Here is a 13714-nt window from a genome sequence, read left to right on the forward strand (position 1 = left end):
GGAGCCCCATTCAAACAAATATGATGGCAACACTCTGCAAGATGGGAGCCTGGGCTACAGCAATTTATCACACCTTTCCTTGCAACATGGAGGAGAGAGCCAGCTAAGGAAGGACCGGGGCCAGAGTGTGTGTCCCCAGCTCTCTCTACCAATGTTGTAAAAATACATGCCTGACTACGGTTCAGATCTAAGCATTTCAGTATTCATTTACTTTACTGCAATGTTCTCAGATGACACTGGGTCCATTGTTTGTGTTCTCTCTCAAGGCCAGCTTACTTATCAAGTTTATTGTCATGATCAAATGGGGGGGGGGGAAGAGGGTTGTATATTCCCTCCTGAGCTTCTTGGAGGAAGGTGGTATAAAACTGCAGCAAATACAGTGACAATGATTATATGTGGCTCCTACACGCTTGGGATTTCATCCAAGACCCTGGGAGGCATTTGGGTTATCTCAAGATGAATAGTCTTGATGAAATACCATCTTTGAAGGACATATTGAAATAACTGTACAAAAGTCGGGTTGTATATAAATCTGATTCAAAAAAATAAGCCATGGCAGTCGTATAGTGAGTGACTATTTCTACCTATACAACTGGCTGTAAGCAAGAAGAAATGGTGGGGAGCGGAGGGGGGGGAGAGAGAAAGAATTGTCTGAAATATTTATTACATCCAGCATATTTTGGAAGTGCACATCCTTCTTCTGGGGCCTTTAAAAACAAAGAAAATATATAAAAATGTGAACCCAGAACTGGAAGGGACCCTGTGGATCCTCAAGTCCAGCTTCTGTTAAGGAGGCATAGTGGGGAATCAAACTACCAACATAATCCAGTAAGGTATTCAGCACTTCTGTGAAAGACTGCAACAAGCCATTTTCTTATAATACAACCAACTCCACACATGCCTCTTATCTTTAATGAATATATTGTGCTGTGATAACTATTCATAGTTAGCCATTTTGAGACCCCTCTCTCTGTGTGTATATGTGTGTTGTTTTAGCTCCTCATTCCAGTTGTAAATCCCAAAGAAGAGACCCACTGAAGCAACTGCTGAATGGTAAGTGAAAACATGTGCAAATCCCATAGATTCAGTAGGTCTTCTCTAGTTGGAACTAGCAGTTGGACTTAGGCCTAAGTGCTGCTCAGGTTTTGTCCATTATGTGGTTGCAACAATAGCCACCCCCATAACTTTGCAGCTGTGTTAGTATAATGTCATGCTTGTGTGTTTCAGGTAAAATACATTGTAGTTTTAGGATCAGGTTGAAAAGGTGATTAACCAAGTGGAAGGTACCACAGCTTTGATGCTGAATCAAGAGGCCAGCTGAGCATAGGTGACAGGAATATTACAGTGCAATTGTATGCAAGCTTACTTAGAAGTACGTCCCACTGAGCTCCTTAAGACTTGCTCCAAAGTAATTGTACACAAGACTGCAGCCTCAAGAATAATTAGAAAATTTCCCCAAGCCTGATTTGTCAGCATCACTGAAGTACTTTACAAATAGTGAATGATTATCTCTGAGTTTGCAACACAAGTTTTCTGAAAACAAAGTGATTAGTTTGGCTTAGCACTATCTTCAAATCAATGTTTATGATGGTCTGTTTTCTCGAAAGCGCCCATCTATCTTGGAACTGCAACAGTTTTATTCGCTTAAGCTTTCTTAGGCATTTTACCTTTTCGCAATACATTAAAAATATACTGCAGAGTTAAATTATCTAGCCTTTAAAAATATGAAATTGTGCCCACAACAGTGCTGTGGAATAGAGTAATTCACTATGCTGGCTTGAAAGCACAGATGGGAATGTGTAGAAAGAGGATTAAGCTGCTTTCCATATCCAAAATGTTATCAGGGATAACAGAAAACTGTGTCATTCATTACTGCCTGGGGAGTTGTCAAGTGTTAACAGTTTATCTTGCCTGTGCATTATAAAGGGTGGAAAGTGCAGAGAATTTTTTTTATTAGCAATAATAGATTATAACTAAAATGAAAGTAAATTGTTGCATTTCCAGAATTTTGCTAACACAAACTGAGCCAAATATCACAAGCTAGTCTTCTGCGGATGAAAACATAACCTCTAATGCATCTGCTGGTCCCTAAAGATTTTGGGCATTTTGGGGTCAGGTTCCTCTAAAAGATAATTTATGTTTCAAAATCTTGATTTATCTCAGTGTTTATGCCAGTTTTACAGCATAAAAAATAATGAACACATCATTTCCCATCAACCTGACTTTCACTTATAATGTGTTCTCTGAGAGTTAAGGTTGTATCAGGTCACAGGCTGCTGAACAATTCAAAAATACTTCAAAGTACCGAAATGACCAGTTAAGGTGAAAGTCACCTTCACTCTTCATTTTGCCTATAGTGCCATCACTTAAATACTTAATCAGTCCCAGCCTGATCCACAACCCAGCCATGTCAAAGTACATGGCCATTAGTTGATTTAGACCTACCAAAGTGTATTGGAGAGGCAGGGCACTTCTATTCAGACAAAGACCCTGTGGCTGCAGTAATGCTAGTTCTTCCCACTGCAGCTACCATAGTCTCCTATGTCCAGCATGGAGGTCATTTCTCCTTGTGACAGTTCCCATTCCCCTGCTAAATGCTGGTGTGTGAGATGGTAACAATTTCCTTTGATGAGGCAAATAGGCCTAGAAGGAGTCCATCTTGGGTGGAGTTTCTTACAGGGAAACAATTGGCCTCTGCCCAATTCATGTACTCTTCCCTGCTCACCAGAGGAGCACTACGCAGCATCAGTGTATTATCAGTATTGCTTGTGCCATTGTGGGTGTTACTACTGTGCTGCCATTCTATCCTAGTGGTAACTTTAGGATGTGCCCATATTTACTGCGGGATTTGGGATCTGCAGTCCAAAACATAATTTCTCCAATCTCTAATCTTTTGTTCCCTGGACTTGTTGTTCAGCTGTGGATGAAAGTGACAACACTGACAGGGCAGCTGATTATTAGAATGCCATGATATTCCTTCAGCTTCCAAGTAGGTTATGGATTAGTCTTCTTGGACAGGTCAACCAAGTCAAGTGCTAGCCTCCCATATTTAATTATCCCCCTGAATAACTATATTAGTATCTGACCATGGTCTGAGTCTGAAACTATCAGAGTAGAAGTCTAATGAAATGTAGAACAGGAAAGAATGGATGCAGGAAGCATGTACAGTATGGAGTGAGCCTTGGAACTACCTATCTCACTAAAAACTATCACAGAAGAGGAGCCCTAGAGCTATCAGTCCCTTCTTCTGCATGGCTAGGTAATATATCTGTGCAATCCTCCTTTGATGGTTGAGGCCTTTCCTCACAACTCACAGCAGTTTGGGAAGAAGCATACTTGTGCATCATGCCATGTCTGGGGCATTAATAGGTTTGTTAACTCTACCACAGGAAGGTTCAGGCCTGTCCCCATAGGTCCCAGCACTCCATTTGTAAAGGATTGATTTTCAGATACCACCTAGGTAGAGGATGACTTAAGCCCTCTGTTGGTGTAGCACTAGAAGTGGAAAACACTTGTCTTTGGGATGCCTCGTCTTCAGCCTGAGCCTGTAAACTGTTCTAGTGAGCCGACTCCAGTTCTGCTTTTTCCTGGCATGAATGGCACATATCTAAGCCAACAGTTAGTCCAATTTGATACCACTTTAACTGCCATAACTCCAACCAAGGGAATCCTATGATTTTTAATTTGGTGATGTACTGAGAATTTTCTGCTGCAGAGCTCTAATCCTGTAGCTGAGAGGAGTACTCTAGAACGTTGTAACAGAGTATTCAAAGAATCACACCAGACTGAAGTCCCAGGATTCCATAGAATGGAACCATGTCAATTAAACTGATATCAAACTTTTGTAATTGTAGTATGGATACACTCATAGATTCTAAACTGGCCTTGCTAGTATCTCTTGGGGATCCATCCTGGAACAGAACAATCTATGCATTTCCTCTTCTTTTAACTTCAAAGCCTTTATTTGATTATTTGAAATATGTGCGTATATTTCCCACATCGTTCCAGAACACTGCAGACAAGCAGTCGTCGCTGTGGCAGTAAGTCACGTTAATCTCATTTGTTTCAAAACTGCAATCAGACATGAAAACTTTGTCTGGCATTTCACTTCAGCCATATTAAACCACTGGATGCTGTGATCCATGTGTCAGGTATACCCCTGGAGCACTAAGCAAATATGCATGTGCTCTACTCTCCCCTTCCTAAATAATGTCTGAAAGCTATTTGCAGACATTGCTATCCATCAGAGCCCCTATTTTCTTTGGTATATTTAACCTATGTAGGCTTGGGGTCACATCTTGATTCAGTTGGGTTGTGAGAAATACTGGCACTTCCTTGGTTATCCGGGATAAAAAATGTCATATTATTCCAATGAGCTCAGCTTTGAAGGCTTATGGTAAAATAAGAGCAAAGGGGGAGGGTCACTCTTTGATGTAGAAAGTCTTTGATCTGAAGTGTCTCAACTGTCTGTAGCTCTTTAAGATCTCAGTAAGCTTGTTCCACTTCTCCCTCAAGAGCTGTTTTCTCTTCATTGTCCCTCAGTTTAGGTTGGAGTGTTAAGGTGCAAGATGCTTTGGAAATGAATGGAGGACATTTCTAATTCACAAATGGGCTTACCCACACTTAACTCCATGTTGGATAGTGGCCAAGAACTGCATTTTCCTTGATGTGGAGTGAACCTTTGTCACACAAAGGCTAACAATGCACTGCTTTTATAATGCTAACATTACCAAAGTAGAGAGATTCCTAGCTGTTTTATGAAGAGGGTCTATCCATGGACCTCTGACACTGCGGTAATTCACACAACCATTTCGATTGGGTTGTTTCTTTTTCCCCAATAGATGTGGCCTGTTGAAACTGCACAGAGAGCTGCACTATCTTTGAACAAAGGTGTGAAACTAGACTGAGTAAGGAGTATTTTTGCAATTGTGGGGTAACTTATGGGCAGAGCAGGGAGCCACTGTTCACCTCCAAGGCTGAGCAAGAGCTCAATAGATCTTCATATCCTGTCATTCACAAGGTTAAAAAGATGCCCAGCAATTTGAACTAAGGGGAAATGGAAAGTTTTTTTTAAAGTGTAGTAAAGTGGAGGGAGCTGCTGATGTTGAAGTTGGAGAGCAACAGCTGAGCACCTTAATGAAGCCGATAATCTCCCTTGCATACTCCAAACATTGAGGTAATAGAGGGGACTCAAACAGAAGTGACTGTATAGTATGTACTTCCTTGAAGCTACTCCACCAGCCATTTCATGGAACTCTAGGGCAGAGATTTATGTCACTTTAGGTAGACTGCTTATAATCAGGAGTATTCTTTTCCCCCACTTCATCATTTCAATCAACTGTTTACTAAATGCTACAGAAGTATTTATACACTGTATTCTCGAAGGCCAAACAGCCCAAAAAACTAGAACAACCATATTTATACACTATTAGTGTATGAATGTGTGAAATTGTGGAATGATTCTTGTTGTTTGTGTAAGTGGATAGGTCACATAATTAGGGTGGTAAGTAGCCTTCGCAGTCATAGTATTTTTGCTCTCTCCCATTATAGGTTAAAACAAAACAAAAAAAAAAAAGAACAGTCAATCGGAAACACACAGCTACGCTCACAAATTCTACATTTATTAATGTACAGAGTGGGGTTGGGAGGCTTCCACACACACCACCTATAGTCCACAGCATCCTCATAAGACAGTTCCATTCATATATTTTTCATGTGTTACTATTTCGTGCAGATAATTAACTCACACCATAATGTGAAGAATGTCATTGACAAGAAAAACTAGAACCTTTCTGTCTTCAAACTGACATGCAAGGACATATTCATAAAGCCCTAACCTAGTTAGAGGTGTATAAGCCCATATTAAAAGGGGAACAAGGTAAGCCTTCTTGCAAAGTGGATTGGAATACCTCCAAACACCTTTCAAATTTCTGTTTTTAAACACTTTCCCAAGACCTGGCTAAGAACTGGATTAAAAAGGCAGGTGCCTGGTGTCTAAGCTCAGTGGTCGTTTTTGCCCATGTGTATATGCAATGTTAAACCACCATTTTTAACAACTGCATGAAAAAAAGCAAAATTGCCATTCCAAGTAACAAAACAGTTGCATACACGAAGGAGGCAAATTTCTTGTGACAAATGTTTGCAAAACTGACCAGATCTTCAAGGTTTACCAGTCCATTACAGAACAGAACTGCATGAACTACGTGATTAAGAGAATGCTAAGTAGCAAGCACTGAAATCAATTCTATTTAGTGAAGAAGCAAATCCCCTTGAGGCTTTAAAATGTTTTTTAAGGTCTGATGAGGTGGGGAGTTGACATGTCTTCTATAAATGCACAGAATTACCGAGCACAGGGGATTTATTTAACCAGGAAACTTGCATTATTGAGATCAGACATCTCGCTTTCAAGGTGCTCCTGGCAGATAATGACGGCTATATCCATAATTCATGGCAGACATCAGTTTTGTCAGGTAATATATAAATAGGCTTCAAGATGGAACTTGGCTGTTTTCACTACCCTCTGTTGCAAAACAAAATGATGGGCCAAGATTTCCAGCATTCATTAGAGCTACACGACCAAAAATTTTGATCCCTTAACTTTACTAATGAAAAAAGCTTTGTACCCACTGATAGCTGTATTCAATATGCATCCACTGTCCATTGATTTGCTAAAATATAATACCATTTGAAACACTGTATGCTTAATGATTTTTATAAGCCCTGCAGGCTAAGAACATGAGACTTCCACATATTTTTATTCGATCATAGATTATCTTTTGTTTAGACATCTCTTCTCAACTCTACCTACTTCTTCATAATGTCCTGCACACTCTACCTTTTTAACAGTAGAACACGTCTGCCCCATAAGAACTTTCAGACACTTATTTTGACTACAGTTCTTGGGCCAGTAGCTTGTTGGTCAGTTTCACAGGCACAATGGGAATTACAACATTATCAGTGGCAGACATTATCAGAGGCAAGAGCCTTGTGGCGCAGTGGTTAAATTGCTGTACTGCAACCAAAACTGTGCTCGCAACCTGGGGTTCAATCCCAGGTAGCCGGCTCAAGGTTGACTCAGCCTTCTATCCTTCCGAGGTCAGTAAAATGAGTACCCAGCTTGCTGGTGAGGCAATGTGTAGCCTGCATAATTAACTTGTAAACTGCCAAGAGAATGCTTGAAGCACTATGGGGCGGTATATCAGCAGCACGCTTTGCTTTGCTTTAGTTAAAGACTTTCTTTCTTTATGTCTGGTAGTCATGACTCATATGCAATGAGACAAAGTTGCAAAGATTCTACAATCAAGAAAAAAATCTCTTTAATCATAAACAATCTACCACTGATAATGATGGCATTCCTATGGCACAGATGCATACTGGCAAGAGAATCTCCCATTCAGCATTTCTGATCTCTAGCTGATTACAGCACACCTTATTAGGGCTTAGATGGCTCTCATCTGCCAGGAGAAGAATGGGTACAATTCCCAAGGGGTCATTTGCAAAAACACCAAATTCTAGTACTTAGAAGTAATTAATTACAATAATCCCTGTGTCATCCTGTGAGTAACCATTGGGACAAACTGTTTTGGTTTCAGAGGATGCTGGGAGGCATAGTGTTGCTTACTGTGCTCTGGAAAAGACACCTCTGAAAGAACTATTACTCCACGGAGCTCCTATGGCCTAGATAGAACTGCAGCATTTTCCTTCTTTTTGAAAATAGAAACAGAAAAGGCAGCGATGGAGGTAAATATCCTCCGGGTTGCATTGGCCAGAATTCTGCCTAGGGAATTCCTGGAGGTTGCAGTCCAAAAATGGGGGGGGGGGGGTTTGTCATATTTTTGTAAGCAGTTTCATAGAGTAATAGCAAGATTTGTATTTTTATTTGCTGAACCAACAACTTCAATATGCCTGTGGAAAAGTAATGAGTAATACATAGAGTTTCTTTTAAAAAGCAACATTCCAATCTTGGAAAAATATGCCCTCTGCATCTGCAGTGACATTTGCTTTTCTTAATCTGCAGAAACTAAAATGGATCCATTAAACACAAAATACAATGGAGTTCTGAGGACCTGATAGACAACAAGCAATCATTCAACAGAACTGAGTGCCATAATGTTGTCCTTAAAACGGGTGTCAAGTGGATTTAAGCACTACTTTGGTGGGATAGACAAGGACTTGAGGGAGGCAGAATTGCTTCTGAACCAACTAATATTAGAAATGGGTATGACTGGGTAAGTAAGTAAATAATATGGCAACCCAGAACAAAGAGAGAGAAGCACTTTCAGTGGTCAGAAAGGTGAAAAGAATGCACCCAGATGCTGCTGCAGTTGCCATCATTTTCACTAGCACCTTCATCACTGTGACCTTTACCTATGAATATGATTAGTTTGTCCAGTCCCTGCTTGCAGAAGGTTCACCACCAGTCCAGTGCGAGTCTTTCCCCCTGCCCCCAAGCTCTCCTCCAAGGCTTCTAGGACATGTGCAACAAGAAACCGTACAGTTTACAATGCCAGTACTGTATGTCCTGGCTTAATTCAAAAGGCAAAATGAGCCAAGGTGCTGCGTTCACCAGTTCTTTCTCTAGTCCTCTTACCTTGCAGCTGGCTTTTAGGTGTGCAAACATTGTGTAACTGCAATGCCTTTGTATATGCTTTACACTGAATGGTGGTGTCATCCAGAAACAGATAGCGTGGGATGAAGGTTCCCCTTGATGTTTAGTCCAGTTGTGTCCAACTCTAGGGGGCAGTGCTCATCCCCGTTTCCAAGCCCCAGAGCCAGCGTTTGTCCAAAGACAGTTTCTATGGTCACATGACCAGCGCGACTTAGACACAGAATGCTGTTACCTTCCCACCAAGGTGGTACCTGTTTATCTACTTGCATTTGCATGCTTTCAAATTGCTAGGTTGGCAGGAGCTGGGACAAGCGACAGGAGTTCACTCCTTTGCATGGATTCGATCTTATGACTGCTGGTCTTCCAACCTTGCAGCACAGAGGCTTCTGCGGTTTAATCTGCAGTGCCACCACGTCCCACTAGAGAAGAGTAGGATACCTAAGCTTGAAACCTTCACCATACCAAAACAAAATGCCCCAAACTTTGTCCTTGCTCTTTGCCACTTATCATGAGATTTATCTTCCTGCCTGGAACTCCAAGGGAAGAAGCAATTCCCTGAGAATCCAGCAGATGGATGAGTACAATGAGCTTCGTCTGCCATTCTGTGGACCATGTCCTATGGGGGACAGAGCCTACACACACGTACACACAGTGCAATAGCATAGAGCAGTGACTGCCCATAACCAGGGGCTCCTGAAATTCCGAGGTGAGTCACTTCTTCAGTCATAGGCCACTCATGGTATAGAAACCCCTCAAACTAAGTTGGCAGTGGTGGTTTTGAGGTAAATGGAACCAAATGGACTTCTTTCCAGATGAATGTCATTCTTATTCCTGAAATTTGCTCAGCATAGTTGACTCATCTTGCAACACGAATGTCATTTTTATATCTGGATTTAGTTGAAATTACTCTAGATTTAATTAGGAAGTTGTCTGTATTTTAATTAGTCACTGCCGGGGGTCAGTGGAGGCATCCAATCACTGGAATTGTAAATTGTCCGAACGCTATGTGAAATATTTTTTAAAAAATTTATTAAAATGCTCCTTTTACTATGTTCAATTAACTGCTGAGTAGTAGTAGAAGAAATTTAAAAGCCGTTTAAATGGAAATGGATCCTCTCAACAACAAAAATCAATAGCATTTAAGGGTTTAGATTTTCGTGGGTCTATTCCAAATGGTTTAACAGAGTTGTAGCCCAGGACCACTGTCTGTATGCTTGTATTCTGGAACAGAATGTTCCAAGCCTTCTGAACTTATACTTGTGAGTGCCAATTCCAATATTTTATAGAAGTGGGCATTCAGAAGTGCAATTGAGCCTAATGTAACATCCAAGGCATTGCTTCTTGGATCTCACACTCCATGAACACTCACTGCAGCTGAGAAATGTTTGTTTGTTCTTTTGATATCGCACCAAAAAGCAGCTTGAATGATTCTTAACTTCTGAGATTCTTTAATGTCAAAAGAATGTGAGAGTTAGAAATAAGAAATGTCAGAACCAGACGGGCACACTGCCTTTTCCCACCCATGCCTGGTTGCCTAATTTTGGTGTTATGAATGCCAAGAGTGACTTGAAGCAATGCAAAAATTCTGTGCAGGATTTGTGCACTTGGAAATGGAGTACTGCAAGCCACCTGATTGGTAAGGCTAATCACCTGTGAATCTGGCTTGATTTTCTCCTCCCAACTGCATTATTAATTTCATTATTCCAGGGATACCAATACATTGATTTGATACCAATGCAGAGATGTTGTAGATCTCCTAGTCTTTTGAATTATAAAATTATAATCTTTTCCTTCCTCATTTCTGAGTCTTTGCTCTTCTCCTTCCGCATCTTAAACTTCAGCTTTCTTTTATTCTTTGGCACAAAATAAATTCCACACGAGCGGACCCCACTCCCTTTTGCCTTTCCCAAATGTAGCCCCCAGGTCCCATCACGGAAAGAAAACCGTTGTGTTTTTACCTCATGCTTGCCTGACATGTTGAATGAGCACAGAGGCAGCAATGACTCTGTTGCACCTCATGGCAGTGGCCTTAAATAAAATGCAGTGGCGGTGAGTAAGAGCTGCTCATGGCAAAAGAAAGCAAAACTCTTACTTTTATCACTCTAGAAGTATAAATGTCTCGTTTTGACCTGCTAAAACTGGAGCAGAGTAAGTGCATTCATTATTGTTGACTGTGCTGACTGGGGATGATAGGAATTGTAGTCCTACAAGATCTGGAGAGCTACATTCTATCCACCCTGTGCTAAAACAATATGAATATTACATATCTTATATGACCAGCACCACCCAAGGTATGATTAATAATCCTTCTAGGTCCCATGAGATGAAAGCTCTTTGACATAGTGTTTTATGGTTCACATTGCCATTCTGTACTCCCAGCAGTACTTCTTGAGCTTCAAAATTGTATGGCAGGCAGAAATTCAACAGGTGATTTCCCTAACCTTAGACCACAGACACAGTGCGCCTGCAGAACCTCTGCACTTCTGTAGCCCTACGAGAATACCAGCACCTTTTGAAAGTGAAACTGAGATAATTGTACCACCCTTAGAGAACTGTACAGATTTGTCTCTCTGTCATAACAGTGCAGTATTCAGGTAAAATAAAATCTAAATCTGGACTTTATTTTGCTATGTCTTTTATAGTTTGGTTTTGTTGGTAGTGTGGTTCATTAATTTAGGGAACTGCTTGTGCTGGCCCAGGCAATCCTGTGTCTCATTTGATAATGGGCTGGGAATCCAGTGGATTATTGCAGGGATTTTATCTTGCCCTAATCTCTAGGGAGAAATATTCAAACAGCTGGGAAGCACAGGAAGAGGCTACACTTGGCGACTGGAATTCTTTCCAACAGGACAATACTTGTAAATGTGGTAGAATTTGCCTTTACAGCAAAATGAATCTTTTCTGCTTTTCACTGGTAAGTCTTTCCTTCATTTGCTTGACTGCAATACTGAGCTGTAGATGTCAGCTTGAAGCAGGTGACCGAGATTAAAGGTGTTAGAAAGAGAACTGCGCCTTAACGGTATGCAACTATTCATCTAGTAAGGAAGGCACCAGTAATTCCTAAAGGCAGCAAGGGAAGCAGGCCCTTTAAAAACCAAGCAAAACTAATATACAGCTGAACATAACAGTGGGTTGGTTTGGAAGCATTTTGTGCAGTAGTTTAGAAATGCCTTTTTTTCTTCCTCAGTAGTGGAGCAATTTTTTTAAAAAATTATAATGATAAAACAATTGCTGTTTCTAACATGTATTAAAAACAATTTAAATTCAATTTGTTACGGGATGCTTTGGGAATATTAAGACTTATGTGTTTGCATCAGATCCTAGTAAAGCATTTTTCTAGTGCTCACAATATAAATGCCATCAGCTTATAAAATACAGATTGACACTTCTCCGATGAGCACTACAATAACATGCAGCCCTTTTCATTGTACACACCACATATATATTGGGAGCATCTTTTGATATTTTGGAAGCAGAATGTTATTCTTGTTGTTATTAAAAATAATCTTTCATGCCTCTTTATGAGGAACATTATTTTTATTCTGACAGTGTTTACTGAATTTATTTTGTGTTCATTTGTTTTCTCACTGAAAATGAATACAGCAATACAGTGATGTTGATTGAGTTCAAGACCTGCAAATATTTTGTTTTTATTTATTTTTAGATATATAATCTGTTGTTCAGTCCCCAAACTGTCTTATACCCTCAATCAACACATACACATTATAAATTGCCATGTCAGGGGTGTTAAACAAAACAAACACCTGCTGAGAATACCAAGAAGTCAGATTAGAAGTCAGGTCAACAATCAAGCCTCACGCATTGAAGTGGCTTTGAACTACATATTAACAATTTAACATCCTGTGAATAGTATTGGTACGGTACTTCCCCCAAAACTAACAATCAAGATGGCTTGTTATATTTCTCTTGAATGGAATATCATAAAAGAAGCATCTTTGCCTTGCTGCTCTCAGTGAGAGTTACTATGTCATTGCAAAAATTTCCAGGAGGCGTACCTCTACTAGATGGTTTCAGTGAGAAGAAAAGTAGAAGAACCTTTTTGGTGGCAGTTTAAAGTTTTATTTGGCATTTTCGTGGACTACAGCCAGCTGTAACATGTATTTGATAAATTGGGCTGCAATAAATTGAAAATATATGCCAAACAAAACTTCTGTGTCTTTAAATTGTTGCAATGTTAATTATATCATTACAGGAGGGGTGCACACATAGTTCAGTATTAACAATGACATGCAATACAGTTTCCCTCTACAAATGACTACCTGTATTACATAACCCAGAAAATGTATAAGTTTCACAAATATTTCTTGGCTTTGATATAATCTTCATTTGTTTTTCTGAGTCAAGAGTATTTTGTCTGGAAAATGATTACTAGTAGGATGTGCATTTGGACGGAGAGATAGTCAAAAATCACCAATCAATACAGTATTGGGATAGTTCCGAATATAGCCAAATATAAATTTGATAATTGCAAATATCTATAATAATAATTCCTAATATTTTGAGCCCCATTTAGTCCTATAGGTTATAAAGCTAAAAGCTAGGTTTCAACTAGCTTGAGGAAGAAGTGAAAGTGAAACCTACTTCTCAGGCATCCTGGAATGATTTACTGTATTGAGAAGTGGAACTTCAGGATACTCTGGCACCAAGAGTAATGGGGGCAGAGAATTCAGTGTCTCCTGATTAGAGTTGCCATGTGTTTCCTATGGGAAGCAGGCTGGGGTGAGAGCAAAACCTGTAAATGATGTCTGTTGGCACCAATGAAATCTAGAAGCAGGAACAGACACCCAAAGGTATTTTTTTCACATTGGTTCTTTTCGATTGAAAGGTAGGTATCGCTGCTTCTAAAGCCTTAGAGCATTTGCTGTTAGGATATGCTCAGGGGCAAGCCTGCAGTGCAGCAGTTTTCTCTGTGTCCTTTTCTTATCCCACAACTTATATTTACATATTGTACATCTCATTGTACATCGCAATGACCAGATAGGTGGGGTATAAATGGAATTAAATAATTAAATAAATAAATACATAAATATTATTTACTTGATATAATTAGAAATAAGATTTAGGTTTAGTAGCTTCATAGATTCA

At 40.0% G+C, this 13714-nt stretch overlaps 1 protein-coding gene across 2 annotated transcripts in view; it reads left to right on the top strand.

Moving 5' to 3' along the window:
* SAMSN1 (SAM domain, SH3 domain and nuclear localization signals 1) overlaps positions 1-13714 on the top strand; it is a 218261-nt gene that overhangs the window by 90648 nt on the left and 113899 nt on the right. The window contains exon 1 of one of the 2 annotated variants that reach the window (XM_072994044.2): positions 11399-11522. The exons of the other annotated variant lie outside the window; for it this stretch is intronic. Coding sequence (XP_072850145.2) covers positions 11499-11522 — 24 coding nt within the window. The 5' untranslated portion in view covers positions 11399-11498. Of the gene's footprint in view, positions 1-11398; positions 11523-13714 lie in introns of those variants that run through there. 2 annotated transcript variants of the gene reach the window in all.

Source organism: Pogona vitticeps, chromosome 3 (assembly GCF_051106095.1).
Source record: "Pogona vitticeps strain Pit_001003342236 chromosome 3, PviZW2.1, whole genome shotgun sequence".
NCBI classification, from domain to species: Eukaryota; Metazoa; Chordata; class Lepidosauria; order Squamata; family Agamidae; genus Pogona; species Pogona vitticeps.